Source organism: Gouania willdenowi, chromosome 24 (genome assembly GCF_900634775.1).
Source record: "Gouania willdenowi chromosome 24, fGouWil2.1, whole genome shotgun sequence".
Classification (NCBI taxonomy): Eukaryota; Metazoa; Chordata; class Actinopteri; order Blenniiformes; family Gobiesocidae; genus Gouania; species Gouania willdenowi.
Window position 1 is genome coordinate 25,887,825 of NC_041066.1, and position 18,402 is coordinate 25,906,226.

Genomic DNA, 18,402 nt, shown 5'->3' on the forward strand with positions numbered 1-18,402 from the left:
GACATATTGTATATATATTACATATATTAGATATATAGTATATAGAGTCCCCTCTAAAAGTACTGGAACGCCAAGGTCACTTTTGACAGTAACTAGTACTGTAACGCAATATTTTTCTATAGAAATAACGCCGTTACCGTTACAATACGGTGCGTTTGTCCGTTACTTTGCTAGCTGCAGTGTACTTCCTGTTTACAGTGGCGCTACATTTTTTTGAGGGATGCCGTGCCAAACACAGTAAAACAGTAGAAGAAGAAGCATTGTCAGCGTGTTTCTGTTTACATCACGTGCGGCAATTTCTTTTTCCACATTTATTTTTATAAGCATTTTCAACAGCAGAATGTACACCTGGAATATGCACAGCTTACTTTACATTACTGTGCTAAGGCTGAAAAATTACTGTTTTAATTTTGGAGCAGCTGTTTTGTGCTTTATATGAACATCATTTATGGTTGTTTTATAGCAGTTGATCAACAGTGGATTATTATATTATTACAGCACTGATATGAAGCTGTATGGACACAAATGACCCAAAATAAATAATACATTCTTTACTTCTAAGTAACTCAAAAGTTACTTTTTACAGTAACGCATTACTTTTTGGTTAAGTAATCAAAATAGTAACTGAGTTACTTTGTTAATGAAGTAACTAGTAATGGTAACTAGTTACTTTTTTTCAGTAACTGGCACTGATTATAAAGTATATATATATAATATTTATATTAGATAAATAGTATGTATATTAGATATATACAGTAGTATTGATATATTAGCCTGATTGGGTTGAGATACCATCATGTGCTCACATACAGTAGAGGAGGTAAACATGTTGGTGTCTCATTAAGTTGAAACGGTGCCAAACGCCCACTGGCTACAGACGCTGCAGCAGCTCAGAGATGATGAAGATGATGATGATGAAGAACACAGAGATGAATGGAGCACAAACAGCACATTAGATGAGTGGGAATAAGGGTTACCCATAAACGTGTGTGTGCGTACGTGTGTGTGTGTGTGTGTGTGTGTGTGTGTGTGTGTGTGTGTGTGTGTGTGTGTGTGTGTGTGTGTGTGTGTGTGTGTGTGTGTGTGTGTGTGTGTGTGTGTGTGTGTGTGTGTGTGTGTGTGTGTGTGTGTGTGTGTGTGTGTGTAATTAAACTATGTTGTTTTACACTAATAACAATGGCTTGGATTTACTGTATATAGCGCTTTTTTCGAGGAGACTCAAAGCGCGTAACAGAAACCATTATTCATTCACACCAGTCCCTCATACCGGCGGTAAGCTACAATGTAGCCACAGCTGCCCTGGGGCAGATTGACAGAGGCGTGGCTGCCATGTATGCACAATTCATACCCATTCATACAAGGCAATGTTAGTAAAGTGCCTTGCCCAAGGACACAACGACAATAAAGTGGAATTCGAACCCCTAACCTTTGTTTACGGGGCGACCCACTTTACCATTGAGCCACGGTCGCTTGTTAATCTTTTTATCTGTTTCTACTCATGAAGAAACCACAGAACGTGCATTTTAATTTCAAAGCAGATTGTTTTATATATATTTATATAAACATGCATGAGTGAACCAAAGAAGATGTGATGCAGTGAATGTTCATCATAAATTATTTATACATTTACTGTATTTAAATGCTGTGAATAATCAATGTGCATGTAAATTTACATTTACATGCAGTAGAAACATGCTGTACCTTAACATCTGTTACTAATGGACTACATTACCCATAAACCCCCTGATAACATTTATTGTTATATACATAATACAGCTTCTATATTTCATTTAATGCACTAATCCCAGTGATACAGTAGTTTATCAGCTGTGGGCGGGATTAGAGGTAATCTAATTACAATAAAACAGCCAATTAAGTGTGTGTTGGTGAATAAACTTCTCTTCATTTTTTTCTTCCACATTTCATCCTTATTTTACATTTCACTTTGTTTTATCTCTTATTAAAAATGTTTTGACCAAAGGTATAATAACTTGTTGATAGTCTTTAATATTTAGGGGAGAACGTTTTATCTCCAGTTCTGATACATCAAACATCTCAAAGACAGAATATATTGAAATATTTATTCAAATATTGAACCATGTCTTGTTTTTCCTGTTTATAAATTCAGTTTCTTGGAAAAAAAGATACGTCATAATTATTTCACCATGATGTGTCCATTACCTGATTCAAAATGTTTTAGATCAGGGGTCATCAACACATTGTGTGCAGGCAGCAGGGAGCCCTCATGGACCATGTGACCTGTTCTAACAGCACGAGTCACCAATTAACTTTGTCTAAAATATGATGCGATTCAAACTCACAAAGATAAATACAGATGAGTTGGAAAAAAAAAAAAAAAAAACGCGAAATAAAAGTCAAAATAAAAAAGGGTAAAAATGTTTTTAAAAGCACAACATGTAAGAAACTTGTAATTTATTTAATATTCATCCATGGCTGCTAATTAAAAACCATCTCACGTTAGCGTTAGCATTGTGCTTTAAAGTCTTTTCTAATAAGATTATGATAGATAACTTGCTAACCTTTCCAGGTTGTGAGATAATTATCACCATAAACCATGTTAAACCTTTGTCTACATCAGTCATAGCGTCACGTCTCCTGGACATGAAGGTCTATCACTCATAGATCATCTCTTATATCATTTCCTTCTCCATCTGGTCCTGGCTCTGTGCTGTGGAATGGGTCAACTACCCGTGGTGTGGTCTTTGCGTCTGTGGCAGGTACTTTCACTCTCCGACCGACACCAAGGAGCTGCTCTACGACCCGGCGTCGGTGATGAATGGAGACACGCTCAAGTTCTGCATGAAGGAGGCGTGGTGCAAGCTGTCCTTCTTCGTCCTCTCCTTTTTCTACTATCTCTACTGGTGAGAAACCATGGCTTTCATTTTTCTTTAAGTCGCCACTAATGAAACCTCAAATCAAAGTTGTTGTGTTAGCTTAGTTTTAACTACTGTTCAACTCATTGACATCAGATTATCTGATTCTAATATGCAGGTGATGCTCCGTTAGTTTAAATGAATAAAGTCACCAGTTCAGTCACATGCAAAACCTTCACGTGCTGCAGGTTGTTAGCATAGGATGCTAATGCATGTGACGTTGGCAGAATCTGATTCTTTCTGAGTTCATAAGATTACATGATTACAAATGTGATAATATTTGCTGTTTTATTAACGAATGATTCGATTTGCATGTTTTTGTGTGTCAGAGCAGTTTTTAATCACTGGATTCTTGTTCCATGTGTCATGTGGTGCTGCAGTGTGTGGAACCTGGATATATCCCTCTAATAGAGCTTATCAATGGAAACACTTAAAGGTACAATCCTCATACTGTCCACATCATTCTAACGTCAAACATTCATGTTGTTCTTTGATCAAACAAATGAAGATTCCATCAGCAGAAGTTCAGCTTTAGAATGAAATTATTCTTTAATGTGTACGTGGAACTTCCTACACCTTTGAAACGTTTTAGCGTATAAAGTACATCACAACAATGTGCTACAGGATGAAGAGTTTAATCAACACATAACCTTATATATTCAGCACATTTTCAGCTGGGCTGTTCTTCAATTAGCTTTAGCATATTAGCATTGAGCCAGTCCAGCTGTAAATTGAACAGAAAAATGTTCTGAGAAGAAAAGTCATGATGAGATGATGCAATGCTTTCTCCTGGGATGCTTAAGATGGGAGTTTTAAAAACTAGGCAAAGCTTTTCCTCATGTATGTCATTCATTTTCACAGCAGTGCTTTCATTCTTCATTTATACATGTTATGTGCATTAAAAACTTGTAGAGCTTAGACTTCATTCAATAGCATGAAGTATAATGTTTAAGTTACATTTGCTCCATTAGAGGCTAAATTAATTCAGGTTTCTTTAAGTCTTGAGTTTTAATGCTTAACCAGTAACAATTAGTTAAAATGTGTGTTTACAATAGAGAAACACTTTTTAAAGGATACTTTTAATGTACATGTATAAATAAACAAAATATGTGCACTTTTTTATATATTGAAAAAAAACACACACATTTAATGACTTATTAGAACGATTTTATACCTTGGGACATAAACTATTTTGAGTGTAAAGCTAATGGTTGCTATGACAACAGAAACATTTGTTTAGTGTCTCTGAGCCAAATAATGACACTAAGTCAGAGTTATCCAGACGTTGGCTCCATAATATTGATACGGGATACAAACGTTTACATTCACACCACATTGGGTGGTATGAGAGGGATCTGTGGGCTAAGCTAATGTTTCTAACCATATTTGTGCACTTCCAACACCTAACTACTCAGCCATGGCTCGTTTCCGCTACTAACCACAGCTCTGTGCGTTAGGCTAATTGTGATGCTGATGCTACCTCGAACAATGCACCAGTTATTTAAAGCGTGTCATTTCCTGCTTTAAATGGCAGCTCTCCATAGTTTGTGTCCTAACGGAGCAGAAGCGGAAAAAATGTACATTAGGATTTAAAGTTTTTATGTTTATTTAGTTTTCTACATTATTACATGTTTGTGCAGCATACAGAGAAGTCTACCTGCCTCCAATTTTCTTCAAATGTCATTTAGTGCTTCTGTACACTCACCTCTCCACGTAGAACCAGTAAAATGTTCACTAAGGACTCTATTCTCCCATGTACTGTACATAAGTCCAAAAAGCCGCTCAGTGGTGCTGTTTCTGTCTGTATGCTATTCTCCTCCTGTACTTAAGTCAGTCATTGTGCGCCTTCATCACAGTTACGCACTGTGGGTGGAGCCTCCCTGAAATGTGGGCGTTCCCATTCAAATCTGACTTTACGCGCAGTCTCCGGTGTGCGTAAGTCCTTTTCCTCTTACGTTCTTCTAACCCTGGAATAAGTGCAGCGCCCCCATAAGGTGAAACATTATACTACACTAGAAATATGGACGTAGTTACATTTGAAGCCACACAGACTCGTGCGTCGTGCAGCAGCAGCTGTGATCACTCAGCTGCTGCTGTGTGATTAATTAAAACTGTGACAGACACAGACTTCTGTCCACGTTGGTCACAGTGATTCAACTATTTTCATACTATGTCCAACGTAAAGTGAAACATGCTGTCATATGCAGATGAGGATGGAACACAAACTGTTCCCACACATATTTTAATGAGGCTCAGCTCAGGTCACTTTAAACTATTTATATTTAAAACTGTGTATTATAGAAGTTAATAGTTGTGTTTCACTGTAAACATCCCTCTGTATTAAAGCAGGATGATCTATTTCATCATATCTACATCATATAACTCTGTCACGCTTTACAGTGATGATGATGATGATGATGATGATCAAGGAAAGAGATTTTAACTGTGACTCGGACAGAATGCGGCCGATCCTCAGTCACACTGCAATAATCTGATCAATGATCTGATCAATAATCTGATCAAATCAACCTGTTACTTTGTTTATCAATGAAAGAGTTTCAAATTAAAAGTGAACTTTATCATTTTCACAGATTTCAATAACATTTACAAGCGTTGGTAAAACTCCATATTCCATGATTTCTAGACAGCCCAAAAAATGACATCACCGCCTCCTTTCCTTCAGCCCCGCCTTCTTTCACACATACGCGCTTCTTGGCTCCTTACACGCAGTGGGCGTGTCAACAGCCTGGACCAGAGAATACGCGATGGAGAGAAGTGCGTAACTGCAGGCGCGCAAAAAAGTGCTTAAGTCCAGACGGGAGAATAGAACCCTTAAATAGGGGCGTGGTCTCAACCACGTCTACACGTCATCTATTAGCACCGCATCGTTAGTGAACACGATCCTGATTTCCTGGGGTTTGTAGACCTTATTAGTGACGTTTGAACATATTTTAATACCAATAAACCTTGAGTGAATTCACCTTTAGTTCCAACCTCTGGTCTGTGTTTCTGTCACAAGGAGAATATCTTTAAAACTTGAACATTGTGCGTTTGTTTTATGGTAATTTAACATCATGTTCCTACTCTGTTCTTTCTAGGTCTACAGGCAGAACCAGGTATTCTGAACATCAGGATGTTCAACTCACTTTCAATTCCACCACCTGAAAAAAACTTTTTACAGTTTTACATTTGATTCAAAGTCTGATCTTTTACTGAAATAATGTGTAGAAATAACACCAGCAAATCTTTCTGCATCAGCTTTAAATGTGGTTGAATTAAAAGTGAGTTTTTCTTTCAGGTTTTTTGATCAACACTTATTTTGTCCTCGACTCTCCTCCATGTGTCCACTCACACCCCCCCAACACCCCCACCCCCACATGAGGACTCACCTGACTCTGTTGCATTGAGCTGACCCCCCCCCCCCCCCCCCACACACACACACCCCTACTTTACCACTCACAGAAACGCATTAAGTCTTTTCCCTCTGACCATAGAATGAGTTCCAGTCTTAAAACCTGATGTTTTTCCCTTTGACCCTGTTCTATACACACACACACACACACACACACACACACACACACACACACACGCACACACACGCACACACACACACACACACACACACACACACACACACACACACACACACACACACACACACACACACACACACACACACACACGCACACACACGCACACACACACACACACACACACACACACACACACACACACACACACACAAGTAAAAGTTAAATAACACTTAATGATCCATACATGAGGAAGTGTCAGAGAAAAAAGAGAAATTGAGGAACAAGTTCAACGTATCAAACATTGTTTATTAAAGTGAAAAGAAGGAAAATATTTAAGGCTCTGGAATAACAAAGAAAACACAAACTCTAAATATTGATCCTAAAAATAGAATAAAATAGCCTTTTATTATCATTACATAACATGTAATGAGATAGATAGATAAAAACTCTAATCTCTTTATTTTAGTAGTTAATATTTTTAACACAGTCCTGATCTTATTTACTATAAAATCAACAGATGTTTTTAGGCAGAGAAACTTCTTAACTCTTGGTTAATCAAATTAAACATTTGTTTTCCAGATCTCACTAGCATTAGCTCAGCTACTGTATGTAGTTTTTCCTGCTAAATAAACTGTAATAATCAGATGATGAGGATGAAGATTTCTCTTAATATCTGAAATAAAGGCTGATAAACCAGTTGTTTCCCTAAATCCTTTGGTGACACAGTTTCACTAAGGACTCTATTCTCCCGTCTTCTACGCGTATTATCCGGTCCAGGTTGCTGACACGCCCACCACGTGTAAGGAGCCAAAAAGGGCGTGGTCTGTGAATGAAGGCGGGCTTAAGGAAAGGAGGCGGTGATGTCATTTTTTGGGCTGTCTAGAAATCACGGAACATGGCGTTTTCTCAACACTTGTAATGTAGAGCTGAGTGTGTGGAAGTGAAAGAAATAATTTGAAGCAGCAGAATTAAAGGCTTTAGTAGAGGAAGCTAAAAAAAAATGGATGAATTACAGCAAAGACATTGATAGATATAGATATAGATAGATAGATAGATAGATAGATAGATAGATAGATAGATAGATTCTTTATTCATCCTGCAGTGGGGAAAGGTGAGTGGATGTGAGTCATGGGATCAATGAGGAGGATGTGTGTGCGTGTCTATGGTTAGAGTACGACATGTGACCAGGACACGTAGTGAGCTTATGTTTACATAACAAAGCAGCCTGTTCTTCCTACGTAGCACCATCTTTAACAAGCGTACAGAAGTGATCCCTGGAGGAGAAGAAGCCTTCAGCCATGAAGAGTCTGGATCTCCATTGTATTCAGGCCCATTTTCTGTTTTCATTCCGTACAACATCTCAAACGTGTCTTTAAATAACAAACTGTCTGTGATGAATGATTTCATTAACAGTGGGACAGGATTAAATGATTAAATGATTTATTGAACACTTATTGGTTTGTGTTTGGGTATCAAAACATTTTCATCTCTCATTGTTTCTGGTACTTTTAAGTCCGTAAATGGTTTCTAAAAAGGACAAATATGTTTTTACAGTAATTGATCTCATTCAACAAAGAAACCCTATCAGTTATTAGTGGTTTAAATATGTCTACTTCTGTTAATATTATGTATAAAAATAAAACACATATTTCCTGTCCTTGATTTAAGACTAAGGATAAAATAAACCTGAGTTTTTAGCAGAGTTTCCTCTTTTTTCTCCCTCTCACTTATTTAAACATTTAGGATGTGAAAAAGCCTCAAGTTTAGTAATAAAATCATCTGTTAAAGGCATGAAATGAAAGTGAAAGATATTCTTCCTCATGACAGAGTGAGTTACAGAGAACACACACACACACACACACACACACACACACACTTTGTGTTACTGACGTGTCGATGTGTTCTTCACACTGAGACGTGTCAACGTTCCAATCTGTCTGTGTTGTCACGGCTGCTTTAGTTTCTCTACGTTTATTTCTTCAACAATTCAAAGAAAACAAGGTTTCAATGGTGACGTTGTTTGTTACAAACCTGTTTTATTTTACATGTTTGACATGTTTTACATGTTTTACATGTTTGACATGTTTTACATGTTTTACATGTTTGACATGTTTTACATGTTTTATATGTTTTACATGTTTTACATGTTTTACATGTTTTACATGTTTTATATGTTTTACATGTTTGACATGTTTTACATGTTTGACATGACGATCATCAGCTTTGGCTTTTTTATGTTGTGAACGGTTGCATTTTTTTCTCCGGCCCTAAAATAAATTAAAGACAAAACCTTCCAGGAAGGACACGGGAAAATTCCTAAAAATGTGAAAATGAATGAAGCTCATGAAAAGTTTACTCAATAACAATGAAACACTTAGAGGTTTAAATATAGTTGGTAAATAAATATGCTTATTTCCCTATTTCTAATGTATTGTATGTTGGTAACATTTACTCCATTAGGGATTCAGTCAATGTATCAGTAATCATTAAAAACACATTGATCAGTAAATAGTCCTATTATTTGCTATGTTTCAAACATAAATCACTTTTCAAAGGGTGTTTACAATAAGTTAAATAGGTTAAAGTAAGTTATAGAACTCTTTAATTCATCTGCTTTCCAACACTGAAATATGTCAGACAATAAGAAGTTAAGAGACTGTTCATAATGTTAAAGCAGATACACATATTATATCATTGGCTGTGTTGTAAATGTCATCCCTTTTTCAAAATAAAAGCATCTCTTCTTGTTTATTAGTTTTTTAACTGTTTTGTAAATGGGGCTCTTGTTTTGAAGTGAACAGGAAGTGGAGTCAGTAGACCAAAGGAGGATCTCTGAAAATGTGTCTACGTGAGTTTTATGGATCAAATGTCGATTTTCTACTTGGTCACTTTCTCACTTTTTCAGAACTTTCAAAATAAAGGTAGAGAATCAACAGAGATATTTAGTCTCAGTGTGAACAAAGTTTTTAACACTGGAGGTTCCAGATGTGGGAACGCTCATCATCCTTATCATACTATAGTCTATAGTAGACATTATATACTATAGTCTATAGTAGACAGTATATACTATAGTATATAGTAGACAGTGTATACTATAGTCTATAGTAGACAGTGTATACTATAGTCTATAGTAGACAGTGTATACTATAGTCTATAGTAGACAGTGTATACTATAGTCTATAGTAGACAGTGTATACTATAGTCTATAGTAGACAGTGTATACTATAGTCTATAGTAGACATTATATACTATAGTCTATAGTAGACAGTGTATACTATAGTCTATAGTAGACAGTGTATACTATAGTCTATAGTAGACAGTGTATACTATAGTCTATAGTAGACAGTGTATACTATAGTCTATAGTAGACAGTGTATACTATAGTATATAGTAGACATTATACTATAGTCTATAGTAGACAGTATATACTATAGTCTATAGTAGACAGTATATACTATAGTATATAGTAGACAGTATATACTATAGTCTATAGTAGACAGTATATACTATAGTCTATAGTAGACAGTATATACTATAGTATATAGTAGACAGTATATACTATAGTCTATAGTAGACAGTGTATACTATAGTCTATAGTAGACAGTGTATACTATAGTCTATAGTAGACAGTGTATACTATAGTATATAGTAGACATTATATACTATAGTCTATAGTAGACAGTATATACTATAGTCTATAGTAGACAGTATATACTATAGTCTATAGTAGACAGTATATACTATAGTCTATAGTAGACAGTATATACTATAGTCTATAGTAGACAGTATATACTATAGTATATAGTAGACAGTATATACTATAGTCTATAGTAGACATTATATACTATAGTCTATAGTAGACATTATATACTATAGTCTATAGTAGACAGTATATACTATAGTCTATAGTAGACAGTATATACTATAGTCTATAGTAGACAGTATATACTATAGTATATAGTAGACATTATATACTATAGTATATAGTAGACATTATATACTATAGTATATAGTAGACAGTATATACTATAGTATATAGTAGACATTATATACTATAGTCTATAGTAGACAGTATATACTATAGTATATAGTAGACATTATATACTATAGTCTATAGTAGACAGTATATACTATAGTCTATAGTAGACAGTATATACTATAGTATATAGTAGACATTATATACTATAGTATATAGTAGACAGTATATACTATAGTATATAGTAGACATTATATACTATAGTCTATAGTAGACAGTATATACTATAGTATATAGTAGACATTATATACTATAGTCTATAGTAGACAGTATATACTATAGTCTATAGTAGACAGTATATACTATAGTCTATAGTAGACAGTATATACTATAGTCTATAGTAGACAGTATATACTATAGTCTATAGTAGACAGTATATACTATAGTCTATAGTAGACAGTATATACTATAGTAGACAGTATATACTATAGTCTATAGTAGACAGTATATACTATAGTCTATAGTAGACAGTATATACCATAGTCTATAGTAGACAGTATATACTATAGTCTATAGTAGACAGTATATATACTATAGTCTATAGTAGACAGTATATATACTATAGTCTATAGTAGACATTATATACTATAGTCTATAGTAGACAGTATATACCATAGTCTATAGTAGACAGTATATACCATAGTCTATAGTAGACAGTATATACTATAGTCTATAGTAGACAGTATATATACTATAGTCTATAGTAGACAGTATATATACTATAGTCTATAGTAGACATTATATACTATAGTCTATAGTAGACAGTATATACTATAGTCTATAGTAGACATTATATACTATAGTCTATAGTAGACAGTATATACTATAGTCTATAGTAGACAGTATATACTATAGTCTATAGTAGACAGTATATATACTATAGTCTATAGTAGACAGTATATATACTATAGTCTATAGTAGACATTATATACTATAGTCTATAGTAGACAGTATATACTATAGTCTATAGTAGACAGTATATACTATAGTCTATAGTATATACTATAGTCTATAGTATATACTATAGTCTATAGTAGACATTATATACTATAGTCTATAGTAGACAGTATATACTATAGTCTATAGTAGACATTATATACTATAGTCTATAGTAGACAGTATATACTATAGTCTATAGTAGACAGTATATATACTATAGTCTATAGTAGACAGTATATATACTATAGTCTATAGTAGACATTATATACTATAGTCTATAGTAGACAGTATATACTATAGTCTATAGTAGACAGTATATACTATAGTCTATAGTATATACTATAGTCTATAGTAGACAGTATATACTATAGTCTATAGTAGACAGTATATACTATAGTCTATAGTAGACAGTATATACTATAGTATATACTATAGTCTATAGTAGACAGTATTTAGTGTTTAGTACATTAGTGGAACATTTACAACACAGTCTTTGAGTTGTTCATATTAGAGACGAATCACCAAGACAATAAAAATCAAAAAGTTTGAGGAGTTTATTCATGATTTATCTGAGTTACACACCTTTCATCTCAGTGACTCACTACAAATGTTCTGTTTCTCTTTCATTTGTTTCAGTATGATCTACTCCTTGGTTACCTCATAACAACTGATTTATCAGCAAACCACAACAAACGACGTCTCCTGGTAGATTTGTTGACGTTTGGAATGAAAGACAGTGAATTGAAAAGGAAAACTCTTCTTCTTCTTCTTCTTCTTCTTCTTTTCTTTGAAGCCAAACAAGGACCTAAACTGGGCTCAAAGCTTTTTGTGTTTCTTCCCACGGAAAGAAGAAAGGACTTGTTTTAACTTTAAATGTAAATATAAACGGAATCTACTGTTTACAGTTTTACTGATCATTGTAAGACCCCAGTTATTCACTGCCTGGCTGACGTGTTTACGCACAAACATGTACGCACACACACGACAACAACACTCACACTGTCCTCTGGGGAGCAAGTGACCGCACTAGCAGTGCCACACCAGTGTACCAGTGCACCAGTATACCAGTGTACCAGTATATCAGTATACTGATATACTGGTACACTGGTATACCAGTACTGGTATACCAGTGTACCAGTATATCAGTATACCAGTATACTGATATACCAGTATACTGATATACTGGTACACTGATATACTGATATACTGGTACACCGGTATACCAGTACTGGTATACTGGTATACCAGTGTACCAGTATATCAGTATACTAGTATACTGATATACTAGTATACCAGTATATCAGTATACCAGTATATCAGTATACTGGTATACTGGTACACTGGTACACTGATATACCAGTATACCAGGGGCCACAGTGAAGAGGACCAGGATCACGGTAGCGTTTACACAGTTCGTCTCAGGCTAAACCAGGTGAACCACTGTCCAGCCCCCCTCAGCCCCCCCTCCTCGATACCTCACCAAACCGTAGCTTCACTGGTGAGTATGGATGGATGGATGGATGGATGGATGGATGGATGGATGGATGGATGGATGTATGAATGGATGGATGAATGGATGGATGGATGGATGGATGGATGGATGGATGGATGGATGGATGTATGAATGGATGGATGGATGGATGGATGAATGGATGGATGGATGGATGAATGGATGGATGGATGGATGGATGGATGGATGGATGGATGGATGAATGGATGGATGTATGAATGGATGGATGAATGGATGGATGGATGGATGGATGGATGGATGGATGGATGGATGGATGTATGAATGGATGGATGAATGGATGGATGGATGGATGGATGGATGAATGGATGGATGGATGATGGATGAATGGATGGATGGATGGATGGATGGATGGATGATGGATGGATGAATGGATGGATGTATGAATGGATGGATGGATGGATGGATGGATGAATGGATGGATAACACTGTACATAAAGGAGGAAGAGGAGGTGTTCTTCATCCCGTGACCCTCTAGCCCTAAAACAATGACGCACACACTGACGTTCTGTGGGATTTTATTTCTAACTTTACGTAAATGCTTTTGTAACGTGTGCATTTGCGTGAATTCTTTGAACAAAAGGCTTTTTTCTTGGGTTCCAACAAGTATTCTATAGTCGTCCTTCGTGTCGTCTTAGTGATGTTCTCTTGTGGGAAACGTTTCTCCATTGAAGCTCTTTAAGTAGACGAAGCACACGTTCTTTGCACAAGTCGAGTCTTTGATGTTGCACAGAAATTGCAATATTTGGCTAAAACTAAGATACCCAATGATAGTCGTACTACATATAGGGGAAGGTCTTCCAAGCGTGTAAAGAACTGCCCGACCTCATTTGTCAAATGGGGAAACAATGTGAATCTTTTCTTTTCTAGCTATTTTTAAACCATGGACCAAAATGTTGTCACATTTTTATTTATTTACCTGTGTATTTAAATGGAGGATTTTGTTTGTGTTTAATATCTCATTGTGTAACTTTATCAAATATGTTATTGCCATTTTCTCTCCCAACATCCAGTGAAATCCAACTGTAGCAAAAGAAAAGTTTGATCAGATGTTTGATGAAGTTGATGTTTCAGCATTAGTGGAGCATGAAGCTGCATCTGTGTAGCACATATTTATGAACCACTGTTTGAACACCAGTCATTGTTACACTCCAGGAGCCGATAGAAATGCCCCATTTTTCTTACTTTCTCTTGCTCCAACTTGAACATTTTCTATTCCGTGTACGTATTTAATCAAAGAATGAAAAATGATTTAGATATTGTTTATGAAATAAAGTATTTTAAAATGTAAAATCCTCATTTTTTAACCCACTTGTTTCACAGATGAGCTTCTTTATTACATCTAAAAAAAACAATCACAGACGAACCGTTTACCTTTGCTTCTACATTCAGTCAGTCTGTATTTCTTTTTTTTTTGAAACTGCTATTGCTAATGAGTAAAATGTAAGATAAATTAGAAAACTCACTAATGAACCACTTGGATGAGTTGACAAAAGATTCCCACAACACACTAAACAGATGTTTTCTATACTAGCACCTTGATTCTGCTTATCTATACTGCACAAAAGCCTCATTTATTGATCATTTATACTTTCAAATATTTCATACATAAGAAAATGTCAATGAAAGACAAACATTCAATGCAGTTATATGTATATTTTTTTCCACTTGTCTACATGTGCTGCACAAGAAGTGCAATCATTATGTTTTGTTATTGCGATGAAATAATTTATTTTATTGCTTAATTGTTACCATCACCCGCCCTCCCTAAGGAGGGGTAAGAAACATTTTATTATAAAGAGGATGCAAAAAGGGAGAGCAGTGTTACACCTAGGGAGAGGGGGAGGGGGAAGGGAGCAGGGAGGAGAGACTCAAGGCAAGAAATAGAAAGGATGGGGAAGAATAGATTATTTTACAGGGAGAGTGAGATGTGTATGTGCAAAAACCGCTACTGCAAACCCAGGAGCCGCCCCGGGCCCACAGATGCAGCCAGGCCAGCAGAAAGAGTGGGGGCCAAGGAGCCCCAGGTCACCTCCCCACATCGAGCAGCCCCCTAGATGCCCCCTGTTGTTGAGGCAGAAACACACTTTGTTTAGTGTGGTTTGGTGAATGTTCAACAACAATAAACATGTTACACACATGTAGACAACATCTAGATCTGGGGAGTTCAAACTTTTTTTCATTTAAATGGCTGGTCCACTAGGCTGTATATCTGTAGTTATAATAATACATTATAATATATAAATAATTAGTCTCAGATAAGGTCCAACCTTCTGTTCTGTTTGGATTTGGTTCCCTGGCCACCGAGTCCCAATCAGAACATCATTGGTTTAATGGTTTTATTTGTTGATAACCTACCTCTGTCATAGCAGCTCCACCTAGTGTTAGAACCACCAACATGTCTTTAATGTTTGAAGTCATACTTTTTTTTTTTTTTGTTAACTAATATTACTACAGGCAACTCACTGTTAAAAAGGAAATACAATAAACTACTTGTACCCCTACTTTGAATAACTTTTTACAGTATTAACGATTTCGATTCGATTGACAAGCCTGCAATCGATATGATGTGATATCATATTCCCATCTCACACAATCATTTACATGTAAATCAACTCCCAAAAAACAACTGAAATATGATTTGACCATTTTATTTCTAAGTTCTTTCTGGTATCAGGCATTAAATAAACAGTATAAACACTATTCTGTAACATTTAACAAAGTGTTAGAATTTGAATTGTGAGTGATTAAAAAGTATCTAGTAGTTTTATTAAGGGTTAGGGTTTTGTCTAACCCTAACCCTTATGTCTTCTTTGTTGGTGTTTTATAGCGGTTGACTCCATATTCAGGAAGCAGCAGCGCGTACTGGTTGGTGGCTGCATAGTGCCTGTACAAATTGGGGGGCCGGCAGGGGTTGCAAGGTTTTGTTGTTGTGTAGCATTTGCTACGTTATGCTACCATCCCCGAGCAGGAAATGGCGTATCTTAAAGATGACGATGTTGATCAATGTTTTCATTGTGCATCAATGTAATTGTATCGTTAATTAATTAATTGATGAATCGATGTATTGTTACACCACGAGCAATTGATGTTGAAAAATGTAAAATGAAAAATATTTCTGACTTTAATATTTTAGCAGTAAACACAGCTCATGGCCATTCAGATGGAATTTATGGAGTCACATGACAGACGACAAAAGGAAAATGCCCATTTCACCTTAATTAACTAATATTACTACACAGGAAACAAACTGTTAAAAAGGTAATACAATTAAAAACTACTTGTACTTTTACTTTGATTGACTTTTTACTGCTAATGGTTTTTAGGCACTTACTGTCATATGTCAGAGTTGTGGATGAGGAGGACTCAAGCGTAGAGACAGAATTAGGCAGCAGGCAGGGTGTAATGTTCAAAAATGTCCATTTTAATGAAAAAATCCAAAAGAAAAGGAAGGAAGGAAAACCAGGAAGCAAAGTGTAAAACCAGCAGGACACAAGGAGGTGGACATTCACAATGAACCAGTAATCATTCTGTGTCCAGAGACTTGATTAGCAACGAGCCACAAGCAGGAAGAGTTAACGCATGAAACTAGAACTAGAAAGTAGAGAAGAAACCAAACAGAACAAAAACAGGACAACTACAGACAACTAAACTTAACAGAACCTGACACTGTTTTTGAAAGCTGGCCTCAACCCATCCAGAGCTATCTGAATATTCATAAATGACCTTTAAAACAAACATAAAGCAACTATATTAACAATAATGTAATAAAAACTATATAAGATGAATATATTCCTGGTCCATTGGCCTCTTGTTGACTTTTGCACCGACTATAAACCATGGATCAGATCAAACACAGGGTTGAACCACTGAATCATAACTTAACCACGAGAACGGACATGGGCTCGTCTCTAAACGGTTTTATAAGTGCTGACTAGGCACTAGGAGTGAGGTCTAAGGCCAACACATGATGACCTGATAATAATGTATCATGTTTTTCTGCAGTCAGTGTCTTCTCCTCGTTCTTCTCTCTCTGCTCTGTTTCAGGTGAAGGTGATGATGTCACTTCCTGATCTGTGGTTCTAGTCTGGAACACTCTGATGTTCTATCTCTCTATCCTGTTCTGTTGGTCCTTCTGTCTACTAACCACAACCAGTCCACGCAGATGGCTGCCACCTCTGAACCTGGTTCTGACAGAGATTTATTCCTGTTAAAAGGGAGTTGTTTCTTCTCACTGTCACTAAATACTTGTTCATGTGGATCTTGTTGGGTTTTTTCTTTCTTATTATGAATTTTATATTTTAATAAGTGCATTGCGATGCCTTTGTTGTAAATTGCGCTATACAAATAAAGTTGAATTGAATTGAAGCGTTTCACTACTCTGCTGCTAAATCTGTGAACATGTCTTTCAATGTAAAAAGCTTTAGTATGTTTTATAATGTAAAGGTGGATCAACACCAGGCTATGTTTGTCCAGGTAAAATGTCTTTGAGGAGGCAATGGAACCCAAGATGTTCCCAATGAAGGGTTCATACAGAGAATCTCAAATAGAACAGAATCATTGTAAACACTCAGAGGTAGAAAGAGCTCAGATACCGATACCTGCCACCCCTACTGTTGATGTTTGCTGATACCAAGAACCAATACCCATTGCTTTGAATGGTTGTCCATCAATTCTGTTGCTTATTTTAGGATTGGTTGCCAGGGGGAGTAAATGAGAAAGAGTTTATTACGTCTATGGAGAGGTCAAAGGGCAACGTGCACTGCCTTTAGGGATCAGAAATCAGACTCTTCTCCAAGAAAGGTGTTTTATATCACATCATCCAGCTGTGTGTTAAATGACCATTTCCTGGAGGAACAGACTGAGGGTCACAGACACCTACAGACTCTACAGACTCATCCACAAGGTCAGTGACGTGGATTAAACTGGACTCTCAGAGAGGAGGAGCCTGTTCAAGGTGAAGACTATCTTGGTCAATGAGTCCCACCCACTCCATGATGTGCTGGTCAGTCACAGAAGAACCTTCAGCACCTTTAAAACCTTTAGAACCTTCAGCACCTTTAGAACCTTTAGAACCTTCAGCACCAGGCTGATCTAACCACGGTGCTCCACAGAACACCTCAGGAAATCATTCCTGCCTGTGAAGATCAAACTGTATAATTCATCACTGTAACTTCACAGCTTGATTGTTGTAAATATCTGTATCATATTTGTAAATAATTTGTATATTTGTATTATTATTATTAGTAGTAGTAGTACTAGTATTATCTATTTTACTTTATTTTCTAATGTGTGTGTATCTGATCCTTATTTTTTTAACAGTCTTTTAATGAATCATTCACTTATTTATTGTTTATTCATTTTTTCATCTTTGTTAAATATTTTATTCTTTTATTTTTCATAAGTGGCTGTAACAAAAGCATTTTCCCCCTGAGATTAATAAAAGAATTCTGATTCTGACACTCGGATGGA

At 36.0% G+C, this 18,402-nt stretch overlaps 1 protein-coding gene across 4 annotated transcripts in view; it reads left to right on the forward strand.

Moving 5' to 3' along the window:
* Positions 1–13,005, forward strand: part of cnih3 (cornichon family AMPA receptor auxiliary protein 3) — a 57,787-nt gene extending 44,782 nt beyond the window's left edge. The window contains exons 5-8 of one of the 4 annotated variants that reach the window (XR_003672968.1): positions 2,736–2,882; positions 3,275–3,330; positions 9,222–9,275; positions 12,039–13,005. Coding sequence is in view for 3 of the 4 variants with exons in the window: in XM_028440062.1 (XP_028295863.1) it covers positions 2,736–2,882; positions 3,275–3,302 (175 nt within the window). In the remaining variant the exon portion in view is untranslated. Of the gene's footprint in view, positions 1–2,735; positions 2,883–3,274; positions 3,331–5,992; positions 6,514–9,221; positions 9,276–12,038 lie in introns of those variants that run through there. The other 3 variants (XM_028440062.1, XM_028440064.1, XM_028440063.1) reach the window with 3 other exon arrangements.
* Positions 13,006–18,402: the final 5,397 nt, after the last annotated feature.